At 45.8% G+C, this 27,928-nt stretch overlaps 1 protein-coding gene across 5 annotated transcripts; it reads left to right on the top strand.

The window, feature by feature from the left end:
* The first annotated feature begins 276 nt into the window (after positions 1-276).
* On the top strand, positions 277-27,885 carry zgc:165508 (uncharacterized protein LOC100101652 homolog). 5 transcript variants are annotated; one of them, XM_037117416.1, is made up of 6 exons: positions 1,102-1,595; positions 5,338-5,477; positions 11,390-11,483; positions 11,603-11,785; positions 19,765-19,896; positions 23,003-27,885. In XM_037117416.1, exons 3-6 carry the CDS (start codon positions 11,414-11,416, stop codon positions 23,647-23,649), a joined length of 1,032 nt encoding a protein of 343 aa, XP_036973311.1. In that variant the 5' UTR covers positions 1,102-1,595; positions 5,338-5,477; positions 11,390-11,413; the 3' UTR covers positions 23,650-27,885. The 5 variants fall into 5 exon arrangements, with proteins under 5 accessions (XP_036973303.1, XP_036973285.1, XP_036973311.1 ...); XM_037117408.1 differs by lacking the exons at positions 1,102-1,595; positions 5,338-5,477 and adding an exon at positions 277-877; XM_037117390.1 differs by lacking the exons at positions 1,102-1,595; positions 5,338-5,477 and adding an exon at positions 923-1,018.
* The last annotated feature ends 43 nt before the right edge of the window (positions 27,886-27,928 follow it).

Genomic DNA, 27,928 nt, shown 5'->3' on the forward strand with positions numbered 1-27,928 from the left:
CTTGGTGTTGTTTTTCTATGCGTTTGTTTCTCTGCATCATCAGCTGCAGTTTTTCCCTCTCGGACCTGTTGAAACATGCAGGACGGTTCCTCGTTCATCTTCGTGTCAGCTGATACGCAGATGAGGAGAAATGCAATCCGTCGCTGACAACTCGCATCTCTTATGCGCGCACGGCCGACTCCTCCCTCCCAGCCTGTGTGTGTGACAAGTAAGGTGACACCAGCCAATCACGTCTCGTCCCGCTTCCACCTAGCACGGGGAACAAACAGTAGAAGGAGGCGGAAACTCGTGTGGGCTGTATATAAGCGGTTAAGCGTGGGATTTTTTTTTTGGTTCAGTGTCACCCCCTTCCAGTGTGCGTCCACCTGACCGGGCGAAGGCGAGAGCGCAACGGAGAGCACGCAGAGCGCACGGGCACCGGGGTTCCTGTGCTGGTGCGTGGCGTGGACCTGACCCGCAGTGACCGAGAGGGGGAGACCCCCCAGCGTCTGCAGCCGCCGAGCCGGGAGAGAAACCCCATGCTGCCGCCGCCGCCTCACAGAGCGCTGTCCGTCCTCCGTGGTGCTGAACCGCAGGACCCGACCCTTCAACCGGTGACGTAGAGCCGAGGCTCACCCCGAGAGACTCTTAACTCTGAAGCTGCAATTTAATACGAACAACAAAGCTGAACAAACATTTTTTAAAAACATTTTTTGCATGTGCATGGATCTGAAACAAATTACAAAACAAAACAGAAGAAAAATCGCGGAGCAGAAGTGATGGCTGGACTTCCCCCCGCCCTCGGCGTCACTCCGGCGGTGTGAGCACAGCGGCGCGTACCGGAACCCAGCGGAGCCTCCGTAGAGGAGGAGAGTGACAGAGGCTTTCGATCAGTGAGGTACGCTCTGCGGCTCTTACACGAGGAAATTAGGGAAACAAAAAAAATAAAAGAATAAATAAAGAATAGTTAGCTTGCTCTCTAAAGAGGCTCTACATGCAGCTGCGGGTATGGGCTGTATCAGCTCCAAAGCGCCAGTTGGTAAGAGTTTTTTAAATCTGCTCTCGTCACTGCACGCCGGAGGGGAGCCTGAATATTTTTCGCATTCGTTTTTTTTTTTTTTTTTCTTTTTGCTGCAGCCTTTCGCGGGTGCAGAGGCTGGGAGTGAATCTGGGTGCTTGTAGTGCACAGCATGCTGTGCCGGAGATGCGAGACATATGATAGCGCTGCTGAGTCATATGCATATGAATAAGGAGCCTTACAACGCATTATAGATAACGGGGGATTTGTTAAATGTCAGTCTGTTAGAGGTTATACGGCGTGTGCGCGAGTGTGTTTGTATGTGTGTGTATGCGTGCGTGCAAAGGTGCATTTTTCAGTTGGGGTTGGTTGGGGAAGAGCTGGAGAGGCTGGTATCTTGCAGCCTTTAAACATCGCGATGCTACGAGAGTTGCAAGGAGCTTTTTTGGCGAGGCGCGCCAGTCAGAGGCAGAGAAGACAGAGGTGCTCTTGACACCATTGAGGGATGCGCTGTTACTAAACAGCTCGTATATCTGCGACGAGAGGACCCGAGCCAGACACGATGGTTCTGACCGCGCTGACCCAGTTTAGTTGCAAGGTAGGACACCTTTATTATTATTATTATTATTTAATTATTATTCTTTTGCCCGTATCCTTGCGCATGCGACCGACGGAAGTCTTCAGGTGCATCGCTCGTTATTTCGAAGAATTTTGGGGGGGAGTCACTTCTTCCCGGTGTCAAAGTGAAACGCGAGCATCAGTTCGCGGTCGCCACGGACTCCATCTGTGCTGACGGGCGCACACATGCAGCAGCAGCAGCAGCAGCAGCACATCATCATGCCCGTTGCCAAGAAACAGGCTCCACCGTTGCCAGCATCTATGTGCCCTCACGCTTGTTTACACCTTCGCCGTACGTGTCTCCCCGCCGCTCCGCTGGCGGCTGAACGTCGCCGAGGGCCCCGTCCTCTACGTGCTGCCCCGACCTCTGACGCGTGTCTCCCCCAGATCTCCCCCATCGTGTTATTTATTCGCCACCCCCCCCCCCCCCATAAATCACAATCCTGCCCCACATCCATCCATCTCCGTCTCTCAAACACACAAACAGACACGGTGCGCTCGCTGATGTCACTGTTACAGCCTTTCAAAAACTGCGACCTATCCGTCATATCCGCGCGTACAGAACCCCCCCTCCTCCTCCCCATCTCCGACTCTAATTGCTTATGTAATCTGTCGCTTCAGTCACTTGATGATTATGGCGCCTTGTGCCCGTCTCCTTGTCGCGGAGCGCGTGAGGACGTGCACCTAGACTCATAAATCCAACACCAAGCGACCGTCTCCGCACATTTATCAAGACATACAGTAGGTCAACGGCAGCCACCTGTTTGACTCTCGCGTTCAGCCTTGTATATGTGTGTGTGTGTGTGTGTGTGTGTGTGTGTGTGTGTGTGTGTGTGTGTGTGTGTGTGTGTGTGTGTGACATCACACTGCTTTTGCTGCTGGTCTTGACCCAATTGTGTTGATTCGCTCCTAAGTCTCCGAGAGAGCCCGACAGATACCAGAGAGAGAGAGAGAGAGAGAGAGAGAGAGAGAGAGAGAGAGAGAGAGAGAGAGAGAGAGAGAGAGAGAGAGAGAGAGAGAGAGAGAGAGAGAGAGAGAGAGAGAGAGATGTAAGGCCGAGGTCTCCCTATCTGCAGTTTCCACGACAACGGGAACTACAGAGAGAGACGTGGTGTTTGTGTGAGTGAGAGAGATCTGAGTAAAAAGAAAGAAAGAAATATCTGCGACAAAACAAACAAAAAAAACATGTCAAAATAAAACGAAGAAGACCGCAAGTGTCATTTGGTTTGAAGGGAGAAGACGCACTTTTTTTCCTAGAGCTGCAGCTCGCAGTTCCAGAAAAGATCACAGAACGGGGGGAGAGATTAATTAAGATAAAAAGACGTCGAAACAAATGAACAGATTTGCCCAGAGATGGAGGATGTGAGGGCCGCGGGGGCCCCTCACAAGGAGAGCCGACGCAAGTTTCGGTCCTTTCGAGCGAAGAGGACAAAAAAAAAAAAAAAAGATAAATAAAAACTCCGAGTCTGATCGCACCTGTGCCTCGTGTTTCTGACCTCTGAAATCCATTTATTCCCTCAGATGTGTTTGTTCCATTTTTTCTTTTTTAAATTATTATTTCTACGGCCTGCAGCCATGTCACTTAAACTGCATCCACTGGTCTCTGTTGTCGTTTAAAATCTGTACGGATAATGCGCCTCTCTCCAAAGGGCAATAAAGCCGCTCACCAGAAACCCCTCAACAAAGGCTGGCGACTAATTGTCAGAAAAAAGAAATGCTTGAAAAGAAATGCTTGAAATGCTCACATTTCGCACTGATCGTGCGAAATGTGAGCATTTTTTTTTCAGACAATTAGTCGCTGACGTGTCACCGTGAATCCCCCGCAGGGTTTAGCGGGGCTCGGGTGACTGTCACACTCTGGTCCGCGAGTCCGATGACGCACAACACGTGCGCGTCTTTCACTCCTCTCAACAATACTTTTCATTGAGCGAAGTGGCCTAGATTCAGCGACACAATGCGTCTGATCTCATCACACCCAATTAAACGGCACGTATTGAATTCTGCTGGTGGCGCAACTTGAGCCGGGCGCGCTAAACGGCGCAGGCCTTTGACCCGGGGGGGGTTGGGGGGGAGTGAGTGATCGGTCTTGATATTGGACTCAATATTTGAGATGGGTGCCGGCGACTAATCGAGCGAGTCGCTCTTTTCACAGACAGTAACTGGAAACGCCTCCCCGCAGCGCAGCGCCGGAAAGAGGAGCCAGGCGCTGACATTTAGAGGCCCACCTCTTAATCTCGTTTTGCAAAACTGATTTGAAGAGGGGCGAGCGCGCGCAGGATTGCACGTGTGTGTGTGTGTGTGTGTGTGTGTGTGTGTGTGTGTGTGTGTGTGTGTGTGTGTGTGTGTGTGTGTGTGTGAGTGAGTAGAGAGAGAGAGACTCCGCATGTGACGCAGGGGAGCTGTCCAGGTGCTGAAATCCAACAGGAGCAGGTCCATCAGCACAGGAGCGTGTCAGGTCATGACGAGGGCGGCAGTTGGAAAGGTTAAACTCATGTAGTCAGCCGAGCAGTCCTACATGTGTAGGCCGGTATGTGGAGCAGGAGGCTGCTTGGTGACATTTTGCGCTCCATTTTGCGCTCCGGAGAGGCACGTCCCGCGGCGTGCCGCTCTGCTCGGTCGCGTTGATGACGTGGCCTGCTCACGTCAGAGAACGTGCATTGAAACAACAGGGAGGTGAAAATGTCACAACGCCAGCACAGGCATGTCCCTTATTCTGCGCTCTTCACGGGTCCCACTGCTTCTCTCCCTCCGACCGGCACAACCGACTTCATGAAATATCAAACAGGCTTGGGCTGCTGGCAGGGCCTGACCTGCATGACATGGCATGGCTTTAAAGTGCATGGAAGACCCCCCCACCCCACCCCACCCCACCCCAACACACACACACACACACACACACACACACACACACACACACACACACACACACACACACACACACACACACACACACAGTTATCTCACTACAAGTAGTCTCTGCGGAGTACGCTGCAATACAGTCTTCTTTGAACGCTGAGCTCAACGTTGAGACTTGTTCCATACATAATAGAAAGAAGGGTGCTCCACAGCCACCGTGTGAACAGAAACACTCTGTGAGAGTGTGTGGTACAAGCCTAAAGACGCCTGCAAAGTCCTACAACACAGGGGCAATTTAACGTCAAATCTTCAAACAACACTGAAATATTTTTAGAGTTGTCTACTCATATTCAACACGAGTCTCTGTGCTTCACGGTTGCCTTCAAAACCCTCTTTATATGTATTCGCAGCCTGTGTGCCTTATGACAGGACATAGAATTGGCTGGTAGGGCTGCGTTCACACTTCGGGACATGGTCTATTAAAGCAGGTGTTTGGATGCTTGGCTTTCCTTTTTTGGCAAAACTGCAGTGAGATACGGAAACATCACAACCCCCGCCCCCCCCCCCCCCCACCTTGTGCGGTCATCGCCCCTCAGTGGATGCCCCGTGGAGGCATGGGTCGGCATGGTGACTGCAGCTCTGACCATAACACAACACCTTAAGGATCATCGCAATCCTTAAAACTCATAGTCGGCCATCCCTGCCCCACCAATTCAGAGTAATATTATGACCAACGACGTTTTCTTGAAGCGTTGTTGTCGTGATATTAATTGAACTTAAACTTCATCTGGAGTTGCGGGGCTTCTATGAGTTTTACGACTTGTTGAGCTGCTGTAATCTTCACGTGGCTCTCTTCCTCCTGACAGTGGTGGGCGACGGTTCGTTGCGCGTGGACTGGAGCGCGGCGAGCTCCCTGTCTGACCTCGCGCTTTTGGGGAGCACGCGGACCTGCTTGGCGCGCAGACTGATTCTGACTGCACCTTTGGGCGCACTGGACTTCAGCGAGGTGCCCTTAACAATCTCTTTTTTTTTTTCTCTCTCATTGATTTGTCCAGTTTGTTTCCCTAGCTCCCACAGATACTCCCTCCCCGAGAGACTAGCTGAGATATGATTTATAGTGGACAGTGACCATTCAGTTGAAGGTGATGATGCAGTACATTTAGCGGAAGCATGCAGAGAGCAGGCCCACTCATGTAGAGGGGACATTTTTGCATTGAATTAAATGTGGGGTAAAAGCTTTTATAGGCTTACTTCACTTCTCAGCACTCCATGGACACTTGTATTTAAGACCCAACAGGCTATTGGATGTTCTATAAACTTCACCTGATTTAAGCCAAGCGACCCCAACCTGGTGCATCATGACCTAGTGAGGCACCGACCAGATACACCCAATCAAACATGGCAGTCTCTCAGTAATTGGCCACATGAAGAAGATAATTATTATCTAAACCTTTCCTGGTTTAATAATTACCCCATCAATCACGTCATCCATATCTTTAATATGTGGTTAGACTCTTGAGCTGTCTCTCTCTGTTTTTTTTTTTTTTTTTAGTTTTCATTAAAGCTAACCAGTTGCCTTCTAATTATTTGCAAGTCATTTGGCCTGATTAGGAATTCATTTGAGATTTTCAGAAGGAGCGCCGGTGACGCAGAGCGTAAAGCTTCTCTCCTCTGGACAAAGTATGCCACAAAATGTCCGCTCAACAGATTATACTACTCAGCAGATAGAGTGGTTCCACAGTTGGACCGTGTGTGCATGGCGGAGATGCTGCATTGTTTGCTCGGGCTTCAAAAAGACCAGAGGAAAGCCTTATCTCCGTCCGCTGGCTGCACCAGAGTTTCTGACCACTTAACTGTGGGGCTCCATGTGACGAACGCAGGTCGGGCCCTTTGATGTAGCAGTGAACGAGATAAGATATTAAGTCAGAAAAGAAGGGGTGTTGGAGGACACCTTGGAAGGGTGGTGGCTCTGTGAGAAAATGGGCTCTGCTGCGGTAAAATATATTCAGTGCTCCGTTTAATAACGCGGACTGTGAGGCAAACCACAGCCGGGGCTTTTTCAAACCGAGGGTGTGGAACTGAAGTCAGTCGGATGCTTAGAACTGGTTCAGAGATGATGATGATGATGATGATGACGACGGTGATGAGGATGATTAATGAGGATGATGAATCCACCTTGCCTCTTTTATCCATCGGTGCGCACCATCTGGGTGTGAATGGGATGTGTCGCAGTGAGCCAGCCAGGCGACGATTAGCAGCGCCTAAGTGATCCATTATGAAATGCAGCCTCTCTCTCTTCATGGGCCGGTGTGTTATTGAATACTGGGTACTGTGCGAGACAGGTTGGCGAGGGCGGTGATCTAATCACATCCCTTCCACAGAGGAGGGACTGTCTAATGCTTTACACTTCAGGGAAGACACACGTTAGCTGTATTTGATCAGATTTTGTGTGAAATCACGAAAACTCAAGTAAGTTCATCTGTCGAAATGGATACATGGCATGTTTCCCATAGATTATCTTCTACCAAAGGGGGTTCGATCCGGCTACGATGAGGCAGAGGCCTCATATCTGCAGCGTCTACAGTGAATGAAAGGAGCATTTGAACGTGCAGGAGTCTTTCATGTGGTTGTTGTGGCAGCCGATTGGCGTTCAGAGTGCGTGACATCAGTAAATCAGGCACGCAGGTACACCAGGAGGAATTGTTCCGTGGTGACCAGTTGCCATAGAAATGTTCCCATCGTGGAAAAAAAAAAGTTGAGAGGTAGAGCAAGAGAGAAATAAAAGGGAGAGAGAGAGAGAGAGAGAGAGAGAGAGAGAGAGAGAGAGAGAGACGACACAAAGTCAGGCAGAGACGAAGGATGCTCAGATTATTTTCCACCACGGAAGCAAATATCAGTGCGTTCCGCTGAAACCATTAACAGCAGCGCGTAATTTGTATGATGACGCGTGTTCTTGTACACGTGTGTGCCTGTGAGTGATTGGGGGATTGGGCTTCTGAGCGACAATAAACCAAAGCAACAGGCTGAACCATTGTGTGTTTTTGCAGGTGACATTAGATGAATAAATAAATATTTTAAAAAAAGCCGGTACAATGGCACAAATCAGGTTTCTGCTAATATAACTTCATATCTCATTTTTAATATTATTAGCCCTAAAAATAGAGCAATACATACAAATGTCTGGGAAGCAAAAAGGTTTTGCTGAAACACTAATATTTGTTTCTTAATCAAATCATAGATGTTACTGATATAACTAAGTCAGAGGGGCCATGTTGAGTTATTAAAGAATCTGTCTACACATGTATTACAGCATACACTAACATGTCCTGATGTCTCTCTGACATAGGCTTGCAGAGAGACAGCTACCGCAGCTAAACTACCGTCATTTCATCAGTGTAACTGCCGGACACAAGATGTCTCCTGTTTCACTGTACAGACCGTTCTGAGGAATTTGAAATCCAGAATCCATGTAAAAATTGCCATGATGTCACAAATCATGCTCATAGTCCTGCCTTTTGAAATGAGCGCCGGGAAAATGTACACTTTGAGCAGTGGATGTGAAATCCCATTTTTGACTGGAGGGGGCTTTAACACAGACATCCTGAAAATGTACTCCAACAAATCATGATCCTAAAATCACTGGCGCGTGCTTTGGTGTGCGCGTGCCTGCGTGCGGGGCTTCCAGGTGACGCAGGTGGGGAGCCGGTGAGGTCAGTCTGGTGTCAGCCTGCACTCTGCCTGCTCTCCTTGGCGTTCGGGCCGTGTCGAGGAACCTGCCGTGCTTTTCTCTGGGATGCCTCGAAGCCGCGACATTCCGCCTGCGCTGACTCGCGGCGATGACAATTAACCAGCGATTTAAAAGCCAAAGTTGCACCTGAGCAGCGTCACGTCCTCCTCCTGGCTGTCTGTGTTCATCAGACCGAGAAGATTTAGACCCTGTCTTGACGGAACGTGTGCGTTTGTACTGCTACTCCTCTGAGAGCAACCATACACAAGTCTTGTTTGTGTTATAGTGTGTTCCTGTATGAGGTTAAGCTCTGAATCTGAGGGTTAGAACTCAGCCTGGTCTTTGGTCCGTATTTTAGATTTTTGTGTGTGTGTGTGTAAATGTGCATATGTATGCGCTGCACGTCGTTGGAGCGTGTGATGGGAAGGATGCGGCGCAGCAGCCTAATTGAAGCGCTCGGTCTGCTCTGAGTGCTGCTCATGTCTTCCTCTGTGTTCGCTCTGTTGTTCAGTAGGGCAGTGGGGGAGCGGAGGGGGGGAGGGGAGGGGAGCAGAGCCAGGCGGTGCTGTTGACTGGAGCTGTGTGGCAAGATGATGTTCAAGCATACGGCCGGACCCAGTTTTTTCTAAAAAGCTGACACTGATAGGCATTGTAATGCTTGAATTGGACCGTTAAGTGCCTCCAAAATGACCGGTTGTCTTTCTAAACAGTATCCCTCTCCCTTAAACAGCGTTTGCATTGTCCTGGGATACGCTACGTGGAAAAACTGTTATAATATCAACTTTAGCGTCGTTAGGCAGCTGAGACAGGAGTTTCTGAGTTGGATATCCTTGAAGGTGTTTAAAATCCTCCATGCCACACTGAAATGGTTACTCTGGGCAACAAATCAAACATTATCCAGCTGTGCGTTGACAACACTGACCGTCCTTACATCTATTTGATTTTTAATTTACAGAACCAAACACAATGTATCTTTCCAACCCTCCTCGGGGCTATGTGTCACATTATCTCCAGATTATCCCCTCTCTGATCTGTGAGCTGCTCTGTGGCACAAGAGGATTATCACGCCTCGCGGCAGCCGCTGATACCGTCACAAGCTCAGGATCCCCCTCAGCTCTCATAGGGCCTTTGTGATGGAGAATTTTTTTGTTTGTTATTCGGCTGGAATTTGGTTGCTTTTAAGTGGAACTGACAGGACAAGGTCAGGGTGATGCTTCTTGGATGCTTCACTGTGCGGCCCGGTGTTTTTTTTTTTTTTTTTTTTTTTTAAATTTGCTGCAAATCAGAAGTGGTCTGTGTTGAATCATTAATGAATGGTAGGAAAGCAGGAAGATTTAACTTCATGGTAACGCAAAAACCTAAATGTTTGCTATATTTACGAGTGGTGCAGCTGTCTAAGTCAAGTAGCTGAGCGTTGTTTCCCTCAATGAAACCTGAGCTCCAGTGAGCTGCGGTCGGTCGCCACAGGGCCGGAATCAAGCCGCACTTGTTGAGATATACCGAGTCCGCCTAAAACCTTTTCCAAAGTGCTCAGTCAGCCAGGCGTGTTGACCCATACTGAGGAACAACACGATGGCGTCAGCTCGGCATGTGGCCTTTGATGCTGACGTGCCCCGCTTCCCACGTGAGTACAGGTGGGGCTATAAAAAGAGTTAGCAGACAAAAGAAATTGTCAACACCCGATACTCCCTCTGTGGTTGGACTTCACGCAGCAGACAGATTTGATGGAGGACAGACGGGGGGAGGGGGTTCGTCTTTTGTCTACTGTCTTTTGTTAACTACTGGTTTTGTTAACTCACTGCTGGAAATTCCCTATGTAACTGTCTGGAGACGGCATTTCTAGTTTCCTTTCCCATACAGTTACTTGTATATTTGCAGTTGCATTTGAAATGTGCTAAAAGCCACATGTGGCACCTCTGGAGAGGTCTGTGGCGGCACTGACTGCATGTTATGTACAAATATACATGGTCAGTGCAGAACCAGAGATACACTTCTTTCTATGACTGTTCATCTGAAGTACTCTGAGTTATAGCATGAGAATCAACTAGAGGTCCTAATTTGCTCATTATGGACCTAACAAACCACTTACATTGATGCGGCTACAACTATCAAGCAGTATCATTGTCTTGGTGTTCTACCTACTTGTGTTTCTACTCTTGTATGAAAAGTAACATGCAAACTGATTAGTCCAGATGTTAGGTCTTCAGTGTTAAATGAATAGTTCAGCTTTTTAGGAACATTGAACTAGCTGTAATCTCGGCAGGATGCCTGTCAGCTTCCCGCTGACATGAAGTCTCTGGGAAGTCACTCCAACCAGCAAAGCAATAGTCTGGCACATGCTGTAATCCCGTGTCATTTTTGGCACTCAATTTTTTTGCAGAACAAGATAAAACATGTTAATCAGTGATATGAGAGCGGTATGGATTTCATGTAGCTCAAATGATAGAAGCAAGAATAAGTGTATTTCTTAAAATATTCAACAATTACTTTAATTTGCTACACAGCATGCCTAATTTAGATAATTTAATCCTGTGTGGAGAAGCAACGCGCAGTGCTTGCAGGAAGCAGGGCATTGTACGGCTATGAACTGCACCAGTAGCAAGAAGTGTTTTAGTCCCACCAGTTTACGCAGTACAATGCCCTGCCTCCAGCTGGCGCTACACGCTGATTCTCCACGCAGGCGGACACTTGATGGGGATAAGTGCCTCATACAACCCTCAAAAGACCCAAACTATCCCTTTAAATATTTTCCACAATATTCTAAGACAACGTTACAGTACAACAATGTTCTGGGTCTATTACAGCTCCTAACACTTTAAGACATAGGAGCTGTATTGCTAAGATGCACTCCTAAATATTCATTATAGTCATCCCAAGACAAAGCATCATTGCAATACTGATGTATTTCCCTCGCATCATGCTGGCCTAGTGCCCATGTGCGGTTGTTGCTATACAGCCTGTGACTCATTAAAATCACTGTTTGCTGTGTAAAGAGAGAATCCTTCACTTTCTACGGCCTTGAAGTACACTGAAGTTGTTGAAGTAGTGTGAACACAGGAGGCTCTCCTCCATGAAAGGACAACACTTGGTTTTCCTCTGAGTCATGGCAGGGTGTATTGAACGGCTGAGCTGAGCTGCTGTACAGGTTTTCCCCTTGAGTAGCAGCTTTTTTTTTCCTCTTGTCCTTCCAGGTGAATGTTGACGACACCATTGAAATGTTACCAAAATCAAGAAGAGCTCTGACCATTCAAGAGATTGCTGCATTAGCGCGATCCTCTCTGCATGGTGAGTACGACGTTAAACACATACATGTTAAGGAATACAGCTGATGTTCATACTGTACTGCGCATAAGCATGCATGAAAATAAAACTGCAGCATAACCCCTGTGTGTGTGTCTGCGTAGGTATTTCCCAGGTAGTGAAGGACCATGTGACGAAGCCTACAGCAATGGCTCAGGGCAGAGTGGCCCATCTGATTGAGTGGAAAGGCTGGTGTAAGCCCATCGACACCCCAGCAGCTCTGGAATCAGACTTCAACTCGTACTCCGACCTCACTGAGGGAGAGCAGGAGGCACGCTTCGCTGCTGGTAAGCCTTAAGATGTTTGTCTGTGTGACTTGTTTATGACACAAACATTACAGGAAAACAGTCGCCCTGTTTTGCTAGACTCTAAGTTCAGGCTGAGAGGGAGCGTTTGAAGGCCAGAGGTCAACTGACAGCGAATTCACTGAAGGGATGACTCACATCCCGGGGGCAATAGAATTTACGAAGATACACAGTATAATGATGAAAGATCACACAGTCAGTATAAAGCCTAAGCCTAAGACAGTGACTGGAAAATAGCTGTAAAATTCACATGTATTTTAATCAGATGTAAATGTGTCATCTAATTGGATTAATGAACTCAATCTAAAGTGTCAAATTTAATGCAGCGTTTTGCCTATTGTGGTTAGTGTATAATTTGTGGAACATGTATATATTAAAGAAGTGTATTAATGCCTGATTACATTAAATTAATACAGACTTATTCTTAAACCTTAAGTGTTTATTGAATCATAACATATAAAGTTAGGGAGAACTTCCACATTACCACAATGTATTTTTCAAGTGTTAATTTTTTGTATTTTTTAAGTATTGCATTTATAATGCGTTATTCTGTCTCCCATGGTTAACAACACATCTATTTTTTTTTTATTTATTCACATGAACTCAACAGAGCTTTGCATTTGATCAGGCCATTTACAGCTTTTGAAAATTGGATATGGATATGGAAAACCAATATCAAAAGGATAATTATGTTGATTCGTTGCAGGCAGAATTATACTTTCTTCCCCATTTTAAACAAACCGTTAGCAAGCACATCTTATTCACTGGACATCTCACAAGAAAGACTTCCTAACTGTATGTATGTATGTATGGACATTGTATGGGTGGCTTCATGTTATTTAATTATAAGCAATATTTATGCATTTTTGTATCTTATTTGTTTAATGTCTTCAATTATTAACTGTTAAGCATGTTAAGCATACCTGCGTGGTAGTGCAATGTATAAATTAACACACTGCAATCGGACAACATCTGAAGATTGTCAGAGTCATGCTATGGATTGAGAAAGGTGTGAATGCAGTCTGTATAGTGTGACCTCATTTACCATGGCCCTCCATCATATTAATATTGTGATATTATTATAATATAGATATTATTAACTGGAAGACATAATTGAGGGATCCTGTTGGCATACTGCTTTTGCGTTCGTCCAGACCAAAATGGTGCGCCAAAACGGTGCAGCGCTGTGGGAGTGTCACTCCCTGTCCGTGACGTTGATCCGCTGATCAGTTTGCAGAAAGTCATAGCTGCTATGTTTTTATGCTTCTAAAGACAACCAGGTCCAGATCATTACTGTGGGTTTTAAATTGGGGGACAAGACTGAGCCGAGGTGACATTTCTACACAGAGAAATATATGTTGTGTTCTCTCTGTAGTATGTTTGTCATGCTAAATAACATGTCCTGCTACTGACTCATCCTGCTCTGCCTCTGCCAGAGTAGGTTAAGCATGCTACAGTGATCGCCAGCATCCAGGGATGTGTTTTAAACTGGTGCACAACGCCAAATTATTTGAACGCACATGACACATTACTTCACACTCCATTGTGGCTTTAGTTGTATGTGACTGACCACTGGATCATTACGTTGCCGCAGCTGGCTGTGTTTTTTTGTGAAACCCCCTGCAGTAAAAGTGGACTACCCTCATTAAAATGAATGGGAAAACCTGCAATCGCTGGTGATCTGATGTAAATTCAGCTGTAAGCTGCTATAAGTATCATCGCTTTAGCTAACTTTCTGTCCATTTGCCTGCTAGCAATTGACATTGTTCACTCAACATCACCACATAAAGGTGCAGTGGTAATTGCCAGCTATAACAGCAAACAGGGAATCCTGCTCTCTGTGCATTAAAACAAGCCTTACAGCACTTTTAAGGCCTTATATGGCCATAACACATCACCACAACCTCCCCAGTTTGAGATCTGGCCAGGGATCTCAACTGCATGCTTACCAGTCTCTGTCACTTTCTAAGTCTTCACTGTCAAATGATCTCTTTAAGACAGAAAATGCTAAAAGCTGTCAAAAAATGGGTGAAAATTGAAGCATTACTGTAGAGACAGAGATATCTTGACCTTCACTTCCTAGCCTGGACACTGGATTGTACACTAATCATCATGCAACTCATCATGCAACATGGCATCATTAACACTGCAACAGTTTCTAAGTGCTTACTGTTATATATCTGTTGTCTTCAAGCCTCACGCTAAGATAACGATATCATCAAGTTTTTCTTTTCTCAGTCTTGACAAAGCTTCCTCACAGTCACAGAACTGTTCCTTTGCGAGAAAAAAAAAACTGCCCAACAAGTTGTAAGTTTTCCTGACTACGTGTCTTCCTGCTGTCTCATGATGCTCGTCAAGCCCCCTTGGCTATGCCCATACAGAGTTACCACTTCGCTAGACCTGTGCGCCTGAGTTTCTGACTGTTGAGATCAGACATCATCTTGGAATCAAGATAAAGAGAGCAGTTATCTATTGTGAATGCAATTGATAGTGGTGTCAGTATCTAGGTACAGCCTGCCTGTTGACACCAGGTGTAGATGTTATGTTTGACGCTGCAGCTCCTGTATGCGCCCACGGCCGTTACCCTTAACTCGTCTCCTCCACATGTACAGATGGTTCGTTCCTGACAGAGCGCCGCTCACCCGCGGCTCTCCTGTCTCCTCTATCTTTTTACTCCCTTCACCTCGTCTTTCCCCCCTCCATTCATTACCCCCTTCCTCCTATTCTCGCTGTCCCCTCTTTTAATGTTCCTCTCTGCCCTCTGTCTTTGTCTCCTCTTCTTCTCTGTTTTTTTCACCCCATCCCTCCTGCCTGCTCCCCCTCCATTCTCCCGCTCGATCCCCGCAATGCAGACTCTCAAGGTTAATTTGCACAGTAAGGTTTTGCTCCTGGCTAGTGCCACCGTGACTGAGCGATTTTTCTCTGTGCCTCCTCTGTTCCCTTTCTTTTTTTTTTTTAATCTCTTTTATATCTTACTATTTACATAACTTCTCATCTCATGCCCCCCAATCCTTCTGATCCATGCCCTGATGATGATGCTGGTTATTAAAAAGTCACATCAGTCATTTCATAGATTCCTTTAAACCACAACCATAACACACTCTAAAGGTGATCTTTTCACAGCAGGTTTGGAACTGGCCACAGAAACATTCTCTAAACCTTACATTTATATCTTTATTAATTATTGATTGATCATTTAATTGTGAGTTGACGACCAGTGGGCTGGGGAGTTGTTGCTGTATGTTATACTTCCCCTTGTCTCTAAGGATTACATCATCAGTTTGTGTCCATTCCATCAGGGAGCTGCCAGTTGTGCTGACTCCGTTTATTTTCGTCAGCTCTCTCCTTGTACCCCGGTGAGAGTGTCGGAAAAGGGTGACTGGACACAATGCGGGAATGTCAGCACGCGCGTTAGTACACAAGATGAGCATGTCCCGACGTGTGAAGTGAGCGTTTGGTGTGTTTTAGTGTGTATGTAAGCAAGTCATAGTACAACACAGCTGTGTGTGTGTGTGTGTTAGTGTGTTAGTTGGGGAGTTTAGGACGTATACTGAAACCTAGAATGCAGGTGGGGTTGTCCCATTGATAGACTGACTTCTGCTAACACACACACTCCTTCAAGTTAATCCTGCAGGGTCTCTCCGTAGAGCGTGAAACTGGCTGCCAACACAGAGAGGCTTATGTCACTGTGTGTATGTGTGTGGAAGCAGGAGACAGAGTGTGAGTGAGAGAATATGTTGTAACTACGTGTGTGTGTGTGTGTGTGTGTGTGTGTGTGTGTGTGTGTGTGTGTGTGTGTGTGTATTAAAGTGGCAGTAGTCCAGTTCCTGGTGCACTGTAGTGGAGCCGGGTGGGGTGGGGGGGAATATTGCCTGACCAGTCCTGCTCACCAGGTTTACGCGATCCAAGCAACAAACAAGCCTGGCGGAAAATCTAAATTGGGAAAACTGGCACGAGGTGTCGGAAAAAATGTCTTTGGTCTTGACAAACGGCCGCTTAATAGACTCCATGTCAGATTGTGTCAAGTTTCTTCGTAATTAACATATTCTTCAGCAATGAATCCCATGACTGTATGTGATGTGAAAAGAGTTGCTTGCAGTGTTGAATCCACAGAGAGGGATCACTCATCTCTGCAGTTTCTCTCAGCTCTGTGGAGCGTTTAATATCTTTTTACTGTGCTGCTTTGTTTTTACAGCCAGCAGCTTTACTGTTGGTTCACTCACTCAGTGATCATCAACCTTATCGCCTTTTTCTTCGGTGAAAAAGCTTTGATAAATCCGCTGGAAACTACCTGCCCAATTGTGTGGAGGAATGCTTTGAAAGCATAGCGATCTACCAATTACTCTAAACTGGAAGAAGACCAAAAACAGTTAATGGAGGCTTGAAGTCAGCATTACTATAAAAAAATGAAGATGGCGTTTTATTTAAGTGTTCCTGAGCCCATGTCCTAATACACTTTACAAAATCATCGTTCCACAGCGTGGTGAACCTCACCCAATCCCTGCTTGTGAATGACTGAGCCTTTTGAGGATGCTTCTTTTAAACCAAATCATGATATAATCACTTCTTACCAATACACTTGGGTAATGTTTCCAAAAAACTCTTTCATGATTTCCTCAGTCTTTTGTTTCCCCTGTCCCAACTTGTTTGAAACATGTTGTTGACATCAAATTCAGAATAAGAAGTTAAATACAAAAATCAATGAAGTTGATCAGGTAAGATGTTAAATATATTATCTTTGTAGTGTTTTCAATTGTGTTTGTTTCAAAACGATTTGCAAATTTATATATATTTATATATATATTTCACACAGCATCCCAACTTTATTGGGGCCCGGGTTGTACATATGTCATATTCATCTGCAGGAGTTACTTTTTGCCTTCAAACCAGCTGAATATTTATGAGGGAAATGGAAGAGTTGACAAGTATAGAAACTGCAAACCACTGCAGCACATACAGCTGGCTCTAGTATATCCAAACTGTATCGCTGAGTACAGACAGATAAAAAGGAAGCTGCAGTATAATTGCAGCAAGAGTGTGTGTGAGAGACAAATTAAGTCACAGTGAACACATATTTGCAATGTTCACACAGGACATGATCTTAGTTTTTATTGACAGAAGAATACAGATGTAGTCTTGTGTGTATAGCTGTAGACGCACGTCATTTCTGCATGGCATGTGGGTCACTGACAAGAAAAAGTATGCATGCCGGTAAGAGCTCTCTTTCTTCCGACATTAAAGGAATTACAAAAGTCTTTCAAAGGAGAACAAAAGAGCAGCTGCATTTGCCAGAGGATGTGTCGGTGTTTGTGAGGAGAGTTCAGGGCCCAGCTACAGTGGAGGATGAATGAGAGCATCGATCTCTCTCTGTGGGAGACAACGCATGAATACTGAGCATTGACCAGAGAGAGTCACAGAGAGAGAGACGTGAAGAGAAGGAGGCCGGGGAGAGATAGGAATCAAAATGAGAAGTGAGGGACAAGGCTGAATGATTGCACGGCGATAGAAAGAAGAATGTCAGGGACGGGGAGAGTCAGGTGAGTCGATAGAGCGTTTCATTGAGAGAGACGACTGGAGGAAAGGCGTGACATAAAGGAGACAGTGGGTGAACAGGGAGGAATACAAAATGGATGGAACGAGAGGACGAGGACGAGGCCGAGCGGACACATGAAGGGAAAAAGAGAGACAGAGGGAGTCTTATTCTCTGATTGGCCAGCCCCTGATGATGATTGGAGGCGATTGGTCACTTGGACCTTGTGGCTGACTGGTCCTGGCACATGCTGAGTCACCTCACGCACACACACACACACACACACACACACACACACACACACACACACACAAATGCACATGAAAGTGTATGTTTGTTTACTGACAGAATATGGTGATGAATCATGGTAGTGGAGGTTATTTATGGGCAAATAAGCACTACAGAAGTACAGCCACCGATAAAATCAGGTCACGTTTTCTAAGATTGTGACTTTAAAGCCATATTATGAAACTTTTTCATCTTATAATAACAGCCTGTCTTGTAATATGGTGAATGTTAGCACTTATTTCTGCACTATATAGCTTCAGTGAGAGGATCACAGTTTTATATACATGTTTACTTCAAGATAGAAGTTTTCAAGACATAACATTGTTCTGACGTAATGAGTTTTGTTTGTAGTTAGCACCTACATCGGGTCTAACAAATTGTGAAACACCTGGGATTTGTATTTACGACAGCGGTGTTGCACAAAATGCCACTTCCCACATAATGTTGCTTTACGTATAGCTATGCAAAAAGTTCATTTCAGCGTTCACCAGACTTTTAATTACAACTGGCATGCACAGTTCTGCAATACATGTGATTAGGCCTGGTGCGACTGAACTAATTACGGAAAATACGTCAATTTACGTATATGTGGAGGATGTAAGCAGTACTTCCTGGAGTCACATTGGATCCTGTGGTGCAGCGGTGTGGGAGTCACTCTTGTTATATTAATCAAGTGGTAAAAGAATAATATTTAGATTAATAGAAAAAATGACAGATTAATCAGTTAATGGAAAAAATAATTGATAGACTGATGAATAAAAAGGTAAATATTAGGTGCAGCCCTATATATCTTTGTAAAGCATGTCACCAGGAGTGTTTGTTATTTGTTATGTTTGTTAGTGAAGTTTTTATATACTATATACTAAAAATGTCAAAATGTAAAGACAAAAATATTCATTGGTCAGTTAAATTTGTGTTAAAAAGACATCTGATTGTAGCTGAGTAGTGAGTTTAATGTGGATGAATTATTGCTATGCAAATAAACATTATGCTAAATCTACAATGTAAGTCATTACAATACAAGTGATTCCACCCTGATCATCGACCATGTTCACACAACCGCCATTTTCTTCTGACGTCACGTTCAGGATCAGCAAATCGAATGTTCAACAATTTACATGTTACATGTCATGCAAACATAAGGAATCTGACATTTTTTTTTGTCTTTTTACCACTTCCTGTCGACAAGCAACTGACAAGACGCTGGATGGTGAAAATCTAGAGGAACATTTGCTAAGTTGAAATCTGGCCCAGGTCCTCCCTTTGTTCACTATCCATTATCTTTTCAGTTGGTCAGGAAGTGATAAAATAATAATGATTTGAACCTGGAACACAGTCCCAGCACATTTGAGCTTCCCACTCTGAGCGTGGAAGCAATTCATAATTCATTCCATACATGTTGATATTTTAGCATTTTCCACTTTTACTGTATTTTGCAAGAAATCCCAGTTTAGGAACACTATCATATTATATACACACCAATAAGCCACAACAAAACATTGAGGTGGGAAGTGAATCAATCATTGATCATCTTGTTACGATCAAAATCATTTTGATGTTACTGTGCAAATTGTAGACCCTAAGTGTGACTTCATAGGAAAATTGCCACTATGTGAATGTAGTCTATTGTTTTCAGTAGTGACCTGCTCTGTGTGTCTGTGCTGGCCATGACTTGAATACTGGCTTGTGTGATGATTCTCTGTGATGTGATATTATCATTATTATTTGAAATGAAAACGTCACTGCAGTTTACTTAAGAATGTTTCTCCTGGCATTTCCAGTCACATACAGATGCTGTCAGTGCTTTTATGAGATCTTCTTCATGTTTCCTCCAACCTACTGCTTCCTTTTCACTGGCAGGAATGCAACCCACATTACAACACTAAAACCTTGTTGACAGCCATCTTAAGTGCTCTGGCCATATGTCGGCTGAAGAACAGTGACTGTAATGGGAACGCTGTCTCTTTCCAGTTAACTATAATACCACAGCATGCACTCGTCCCCCCCCACCCTTCGAGCACAGACCTACTAATCTTACATGGAGACACAATAGCCTGCTGCCTCCGTGTTACCCTGCCAGCCATGTATTCGCATGTGTACATGTGAAGCTTATGCGTGTATGTATATGTGTGTGTTTGTGCAGGTGTGGCAGAGCAGTTCGCCATAGCTGAGGCTAAGCTGAGGGCCTGGTCCTCTGTGGATGGCGACGAGTCGAACGATGACTCATATGATGAAGACTTTCTGCCTGCCAATGAGCCCACCACACAGAGCACAGGTACGAACATACACACACACATACACACACACATGTGCGCGCACACACACACACACACACACTTGTTCATCACAGTGAAGTTAAATCACATTTATTTCCTTCATATTGTCCCCTTCCCTCCTAATACCCCTCTGCCTCATCCATCTCTCTCTCTCTCCATCTCTCTAGCCCTCTCACTCACTCTCTCCCTCCCTCTCGCTCGCTCTCTGTATCTTTCATTGTCCCAGTGCCCTAGTTTTCATCCCCTCCCAACATTTTTTTTTTTTGTTCCTCGGCGCAATTTGATATCCCCTCCTGCAAGTTTAATATCATTTCCTTTCCTGCCGAGACAGTGTCTGGGCGAGGGGGGTGTGTGAGCGGGTTATAAATACACAGAGTGTGTTTGACCAGGGCTCTGTGTATGTCGAGGTGGGTGTGTGTGTATACCAGAGCTTTCATCTTGATTACACTGAACCGCCAATAACCTGTACAGCAGCTAATAACGTTCAGCTCAGTGTTGCTTCTCTATCTTCTTATATTCTTCTACGGCCTTCTTGCGTTCTGGTAAAGGCCATTTAGAAAATGGAGCTTCACGTGTACGAACCTGTAAATGACACTGATGAAGAAGAAAAATGAAGATGATGAATTCAGCTGTCATTAATGTCTAATTCGTTACATATACACTATATTACCAAAAGTATTCGCTCACCCATTCAAATGATCAGAATCAGGTGTTCTAATCACTTGGCCTGGCCCCAGGTGTATAAATTCAAGCACTCAGGCATGCAGACTGTGAAACAAGACATTTGTGAAAGAATGGGCCGCTCTCAGGAGCTCAGTGAATTCCAGCGTGGAACTGTCATAGGATGCCACTTGTGCAACAAATCCAGTCGTGAAATTTCCTCGCTCCTAAATATTCCACAGTCAACTGTCAGCTCTATTATAACAAAATGGAAGCGTTTGGGAACAACAGCAACTCAGCCACGAAGTGGTAGGCCACGTAAAGTGACGGAGAGGGGTCAGCGGATGCTGAAGCGCATAGTGCAAAGAGGTCGCCGACTTTCTGCACAGTCAATTGCTAGAGAGCTACAAACTTCATGTGACCTTCAGATTAGCCCAAGTACAGTACGCAGAGAGCTTCATGGAATGGGTTTCCATGGCCGAGCAGCTGCAGCCAAGCCACACATCACCAAGTGCAATGCAAGGCGTCGGATGCAATGGTGTAAAGCACGCCGTCACTGGCCTCTAGAGCAGTGGAGACGCGTTCTCTGGAGTGATGAATCACGCTTTTCCATCTGGCAATCTGATGGACGAGTCTGGGTTTGGAGGTTGCCAGGAGAACGGTACATTTCAGATTGCATTGTGCCAACTGTGAAATTTGGTGGAGGAGGAATTATGGTATGGGGTTGTTTTTCAGGAGCTGGGCTTGGCCCCTTAGTTCCAGTGAAAGGAACATTGAATGCTTCAGGATACCAAAACATTTTGGACAATTCCATGCTCCCAACCTTGTGGGAACAGTTTGGAGCGGGCCCCTTCCTCTTCCAACATGACTGTGCACCAGTGCACAAAGCAAGGTCCATAAAGACGTGGATGACAGAGTCTGGTGTGGATGAACTTGACTGGCCTGCACAGAGTCCTGACCTGAACCCGATAGAACACCTTTGGGATGAATTAGAGCGGAGACTGAGAGCCAGGCCTTCTCGACCAACATCAGTGTGTGACCTCACCAATGCGCTTTTGGAAGAATGGTCAAAAATTCCTATAAACACTCTCCTCAACCTTGTGGACAGTCTTCCCAGAAGAGTTGAAGCTGTAATAGCTGCAAAAGGTGGACCGACATCATATTGAATTCTATGAGTTAGGAATGGGATGGCACTTCAGTTCATAGAATGAGTAAAGGCAGGTGAGCGAATACTTTTGGTAATATAGTGTATCTTTATATGTTTTTTTGCCCTTTTCCAAATCCTACTGGGGGTAGAGTCTAATACTGGTCATCTCACTGCACTTGATTTTGCTGGGAAACGTCGGGTCCTTGAATTCATATAAATGCTACTTTACATGTTCTACCCAATGAAAAACTGTTGCAGACCAAGAACACCCTCTCATGGTAACTGCATATATAAATATACCAGCGGTGGGTAACTATGAGATAAAAGAGAGTGATTAAGAACAATTTGAAAACCAGAAATGTACACCGATCAGCCACAACATTAAAACCACTAACAGGTGAAGTGAACACCATTGATCATTTCAGTAAAATGCAATGTGCAGCTGGGCAACCCCCGGGTCCTGGTGTTCATGGGAAGGCTTCTTGAACTGAATTACCCAACCAGGCATTGTTGCATATCTTCTCACTGCAACGGCAATCACTGTCGGAAGTGGCCCTCCAACAGGACAGTGCACCCTGGAATGGCCAGAGGAACGCAACAGAAAGCACAAGGTCTCCAAATTCTCCAGATCCCAATCCGATCGACGATGTGCCGGAAGGAGTCTAATACGTGGAGGCCCCAGGGTGAATTAGACATAGATCTGACCATGTTTGGCGGCCATGTTTCAAGCGCATCCCATGGATGCTTAGGGCCAGGTCGATACCGTAAGCTTTTTGCAAGATTCTTCAGGCCATTCCTGAGCAGTTTTGTGGTGTGACAGAGAGCACTGTCCCGCTGGAGGGTTAGGACGCTGCCATTGGGGAGTACATTTGACATGCATTCTTGGTTTGCAGTGGTAGGTGGTGGTCAAGAAGCATCTACATGAAAGCCAAGACACAAGGTTTTTTCTGGAAAACTAACTTCACGTTCAGGGTTTTTTAGCTGAACCCATACATATTTGAGGCCAAACTAACATGCTGAATATTGATAAATTACCTCTAAATCAGTTTTTGCTTTTCAAAACCTACATTGACTACATCCGTTTCTGCCATCTTGCAGGATTCTTTTGCTCTACCCTTGCTGGTGCATTGTTACATTTCTTTTCACCTTTTATCATTTTCTGCTGTATTTTCTGCTCATATTTGATGCCTCAACCACTTAGTTACCCTATAGGAAATATTAGTTTGAACTCTTTTGTCCTCTCTTATTATTGTTGTTTTTGCTTCAAAGCTTCTTACAGCCTGTATCATTCACTCTAGATGTGCCATCGTATCCTCCCTACTTGAAGGACCTGATCCACAGCCAGCTTTGCCAGCACTTGGGCCTGCAAAGGCCATGTTGCGAGGGTGGTGGAGGAGGTGGCGAGGGAGGTGGCAGTGGAGAGCCTTCCCCCACGACAGGCTCCCCGGACACCCTGTGCTCCAGCCTCTGCAGCCTGGATGAGCACCACCCGCTGCTACGCGACCTAGGCGGCCACCGTGGCAACCACGCCCACAGCAACGCTGCAGAGCTCGCCGCCAAGATCCTGTCAGCACTGCAGGGAGGGGAGGAGCTGCTGGCCCGACTGCAGAGGGCGGGGCAGAGCGGGCCTGGTGGGGGGGACTGCGGCTTCCACAGCCTTGGCGGGGGAGGGCGGGGCATCAGGCCCTGCGGGGGTCAGGACTCTCCTTGCTACTCCATGTCTTACTCTGAGACGTACTTGTCACCAGGCGAGGATGACGACACCCCCTGCAAGGACTATGAGAGCACAGTGTGCCAGGTGGAGGCGGAGGGCAACGGAGTGGAGTACCCACCCGACTATGACCCACGCCGGAGGGTCTCCGACGTAGCCTCCTCTGGGGTCGTGTCCCTCGATGAGGAGGATGAAGAGGAGGAGGAGAGGGCAGGCGATCCAAACAACCAATGACTCCTTTCCTGTCACATCAGTGTTTGATTCCTCCGCGCTCTTTGGGGGGGATCTCTTTTTTGCAACAAATTCCCCACTCCTCCATGGCGTCTGAAAAGTCTGAACCTGCACGCATGTTAATTTCTTTTGACTGAAACATCCGTCTTTGCCTTACTTGCAGCATTTCAACTCCTACTCTCCACCCCGTGACTGCTTTCATCCCCATTCGATGTATCGACTCTATTTTCTTTGAAGGCGTCCAAACAATCTTTTATATCAGTGTGAAAACAGGACAGCTGGACGCTGCAGTGACTTACTCGTGGGTATGACGCTCACAGTTTTCGGCTCCATCCCCACCTGCAAGGAGACTCCAAAAACTGGATGCCACCAACAGGCAGACAGAATGACTGAGTTTAAGACTCTGACTTATCTTTGCATGTGTTTTGCAAGTGCTGAAATTGATGGGCTGACCCGGTCTTGAGCACGGTTTGTAATCTCAGCTGTTCTGTATAACCACCCCGACCCGCCTCCCCCAGTGTCGCCCATGGGAGGGAGGGTTGACACTGCGTCCTGGGACCTGCTCTTATCTCCCCCCCTCTCCTCCCCCCGCCCCTCCTTTGCAAGAGACAAAATAGCATCCTTTTGGGCATGGCTTGCTGAGTATGCCAAACTATTTAATCCTGTCACTACCAATTATGAGCAAATGCTGGAATGTCTTTAAAGTGACAGGACATAGTATGTATTTTAAAAATAACAAAGTTTAAAAAAAAGATTTGTCACAAATTATATGACAGAAATTATATGCTTTTATTGTACTAGTTTTCTATCACTCAGACATGTTGTTGTTCACATTATTCCAGACATCATTATGATGGACATAATGCCATAATGATCTACTATAGTTACTGGATATTTTTGGGGGTTCCGTGGATTCCCGCATGGAAGACACGAGAACGTTGGTTGTCTTAAAAAATACACAGCAGCAGCGATGACAACAAACACTGACAGAATGTTCCTGAAGTGACCCTTCGGCGACAGGCGTTCAGCAGGAAGGGGCGCAGGTGGAGAAGACAGAAGTTTTTTCTGTGAAGCGACTAGTTGCATCGGAGATTTTCTATATTTTTGTATGCGTTGTCATGCTTTGATCTCTTTGCCTATGCGGCGTGCCAGTGTATGTGGTTTTTTGCACGAAGCTAACGTGGCTGTAGATTTCTCCTTTTTTTTTTTTTTTCGTTATCACTGTGTGATATAGTTTAATGGGAAAAAAACAACAATACAATGTGAACAAAAAACTTTTTATTTTAGTTTCAAAAGAGGATACTGTGATACGGTTTGTTATTGCCATATGTCATGATCCTCATGAAGAGCTATTGTTCTTGTCTGTTTCCCAGAATGCTCTTCTTTCTTTCCTGTCATACTGACTCCTGAAAAGCTTTGCCTTTTATTCTCTACTTTCCCTTCTTTTCTATGAGGTTTGCAGAGTGGCATGTTTATGTGACACATGCGGAAGCTCCCATCTCCATGATGTGAGGAGCCCTGTTGAGGTTCTCCCAGAGGGACTGTCATTCATACAACTCAGGAAATCCCATTGGACCACAGCATCAATGTATCCCGCCCGCCTGCGTAACACTACTCGTCTCTCATCCTCCGTGTGTGTGTGTGTGTGTGTGCGTGTGTGTGTGTGTGTTCTACGTGTGCTTGTGTGGGTGCATTTTGGCGTGTTTGTGAGAGAGAAAGCCTGGTGTGCGTAGTTATTTTCTACAAATAATTAAAGCACAGATTCAGTCCCCACATCCTTCTTTACTGTTTGACTGTTCAGATAAGCCTCAATGTGCAAGTCCGTATGTTTGACATTTTGTGTGTGTGTGTGTGTGTGTGTGTGTGTGTGTGTGTGTGTGGCTGTAATGTAAGATGTCAGCAAGCGTTAAGCTTGCATTGTATATCCATTCCAAAATCCCTTCGATGCAGCGATTCCCTTTAAAGCAGTGTCTGGTGTAGCTGAGCTCTCGTTGGAGGTTGACCTTGGTGCTGGGGACAACATCTGGAAAATACATAAGGGATGGTGTTGATAAATCATCCAACTTCTAAACTACATGAAAATAAAGTGTCCCAGTCAGGACAGTTGGAAAAGACAGCGACAACTCAGGAGGAACCATTGAGCTGTGCCTTTCATTCATCACCTGTGACCTCCCAAGTTGTACCATCGTCACATCCTCCGTGCTGTCACTCAGGCCACAGCTTAGCTTGGCTTCCTTCCCCTTCTTCTTCCTTTCCTGAATGAGCGAGTGCAGATATATTCAGACCAGTTGGACAGCGGCACCAAATATCCTTGTTACATCTACTGAGTGTATTCTGGCGCTATAGCTGGAGGCTAACATCAGGCCGATTGTCCTTTTGGTTGACATTAAAAGCCGCGGTTGCTAACGAGGCGAGGTTGTGCTCGTCCCCGCCCCACATCACCACTTCCTCTATTTATTAGTCTGTCCACCACAGTACATTTGCTGTCTGTCTCTCTGAGTGTCCCTGTCCTCTCCCCGGGCAGTGTGTGTGTGTGCGATGGTGTGAGTGTGTGTGTGTGACAGAAGACGGGCACCTTGGTGTGATGCGTTTTTTCACTCACCCAGCAGTCTTGTTCTGTGTTTTTTATTTGCCTACTTTTGAGGACCATGACTACATTTATTAATCAAGTCTTCATTTTCCCCCTAATCTAACCCCAGACCCTAATCCCTTTGTAGAAGTGGTGTTTTCTATTCTTTCTGTCCTTGTGAGAACATTTTGTCCTCATAAGAATAGAGAGGGAAGAATTCCTGCTGACACACACACAGACAGCCTGATGAATGTCTCCCCTCTCCATCCTTCTGTCTCTGTCCTGTCATTTCCTGCCCCCTCTCCTCCCACCCCTCTTTGTCTCTGTCCTTTCCTCTTTGCCTCCTCGCTTTATTTCCCTCTCTCCCTCCATCAATCCCCACAGGGGGGCTCGTTACATAACCGAGAGGACATCCGAGTGCTACCTTTGCCGACAGGCAATTAGCCCGCGATTATGAAACCGCCTGACGAACAGGAGATGTGTATCTCCTCCCGTCTTTCTTTTTTTTTTTTTCCGCCCTTGCGTCTTTTTCCCCTTCACTCCATGTGCACCCTCCCCTTCCCTTTTTCTTCCTGATCCCCACTGCCACAAGCTTTTATTTTAAAGTAACATCTTTTTAGGTTAGCTGTCCCAGAAAACTTGTGATTTGCAGAAAGCAACAGATGATGCAGAGGAGTGTTTCTCGCTCACCTCTCTGTACAGAAGGGATGAGTAGTTCGTAGCCTGATAACAGACGAACACCCTGCTGTTCTGGAGTCAGACAGAAGTCTTTAGAGTGAAGCATGTTTCTTTTGGTGTGTGTGTGTCTCTGGGCAGTGTGTTTTAGTCTGTTGCTTCGGGCAAGTGCTGACATTGGAAACCTATCAGAGAAAAGCGCTCCAGATTCTGTGTGTGTGTGTGTTTGTGTGTGTGATAGTGGCGGGAGAATCCGGCGCTATAAAAAGACATCAAAACATCTGTTGGGCAGTATCAAGCCAGGAGGGCGTATGAAAATTCAGTTGGTGCTGGTGCCCCCGTCACCCTGTAGCCTACTTACCATTTTAAAACAAAGCTGAAGGGCCTGGGGACCGTTTCCAGCATCACCGACCCCCAGTGGTGAACATTAGGACAAAACCTGCAAACACAACTGAGAGAGTGAACGCTGCTGAAGGAACTGACTACAGAGAGTGTAATTTTCGCAGAGAGAGATGGTGTGTTTTTAACCCACATTAGCCTTTACAGTCTTAATTAAAACATCCCACAATCCTCGAGGGGATCGGGTGCATACAGTGACACGCGCATAAAAACGAGCAGAGGCTTAACATAGTTCAGAGAGCAAAGCCATACAACTCTCCCAGCAGAGGACAAAGACACCACGAGCTAACAGGGTAAATGGAAAATAGATGACCCAAAATGAATGTACCGTCCCGTCCACATCGTAAGTGGGTTCCATATCACCAATCGCATCGGTCCAACACACACACTCAACCCTCTCCTCCCTCTGAGATCTCAACCCTGTCTGTTATTTTTTTCTTCTTCTGTTTCCTTTTTAATCCTTTTCTTCTTCCTCTTTTAGCTGAATGTAATTATTTGATTATTGCCACCTTGGATTTGAAAAATGAATCTTTGTGTGCTGCATCTGATATTATTTCGAATTAATAAAATATTGTTATTGTTCTTTGCAAAAAATACGAGTCAGGTGTGATGTGATTATTCTTTAGGTAATATAAAAGA

The sequence above is a fragment of the Acanthopagrus latus genome, chromosome 2 (genome assembly GCF_904848185.1).
Source record: "Acanthopagrus latus isolate v.2019 chromosome 2, fAcaLat1.1, whole genome shotgun sequence".
NCBI lineage: Eukaryota > Metazoa > Chordata > Actinopteri > Spariformes > Sparidae > Acanthopagrus > Acanthopagrus latus.

What these genes read in the sequence shown, in the direction of transcription:
- zgc:165508 (XM_037117390.1), top strand. Translation starts at nt 974, where the DNA reads ATGCAGCTGCGGGTATGGGCTGTATCAGCTCCAAAGCGCCAGTTG. An exon ending in AGCGCGATCCTCTCTGCATG is followed by an intron (nt 11,484 to 11,602) that starts GTGAGTACGACG and finishes GTGTCTGCGTAG; the next exon opens with GTATTTCCCAGGTAGTGAAG. An exon ending in GGAGGCACGCTTCGCTGCTG is followed by an intron (nt 11,786 to 19,764) that starts GTAAGCCTTAAG and finishes GTGTTTGTGCAG; the next exon opens with GTGTGGCAGAGCAGTTCGCC.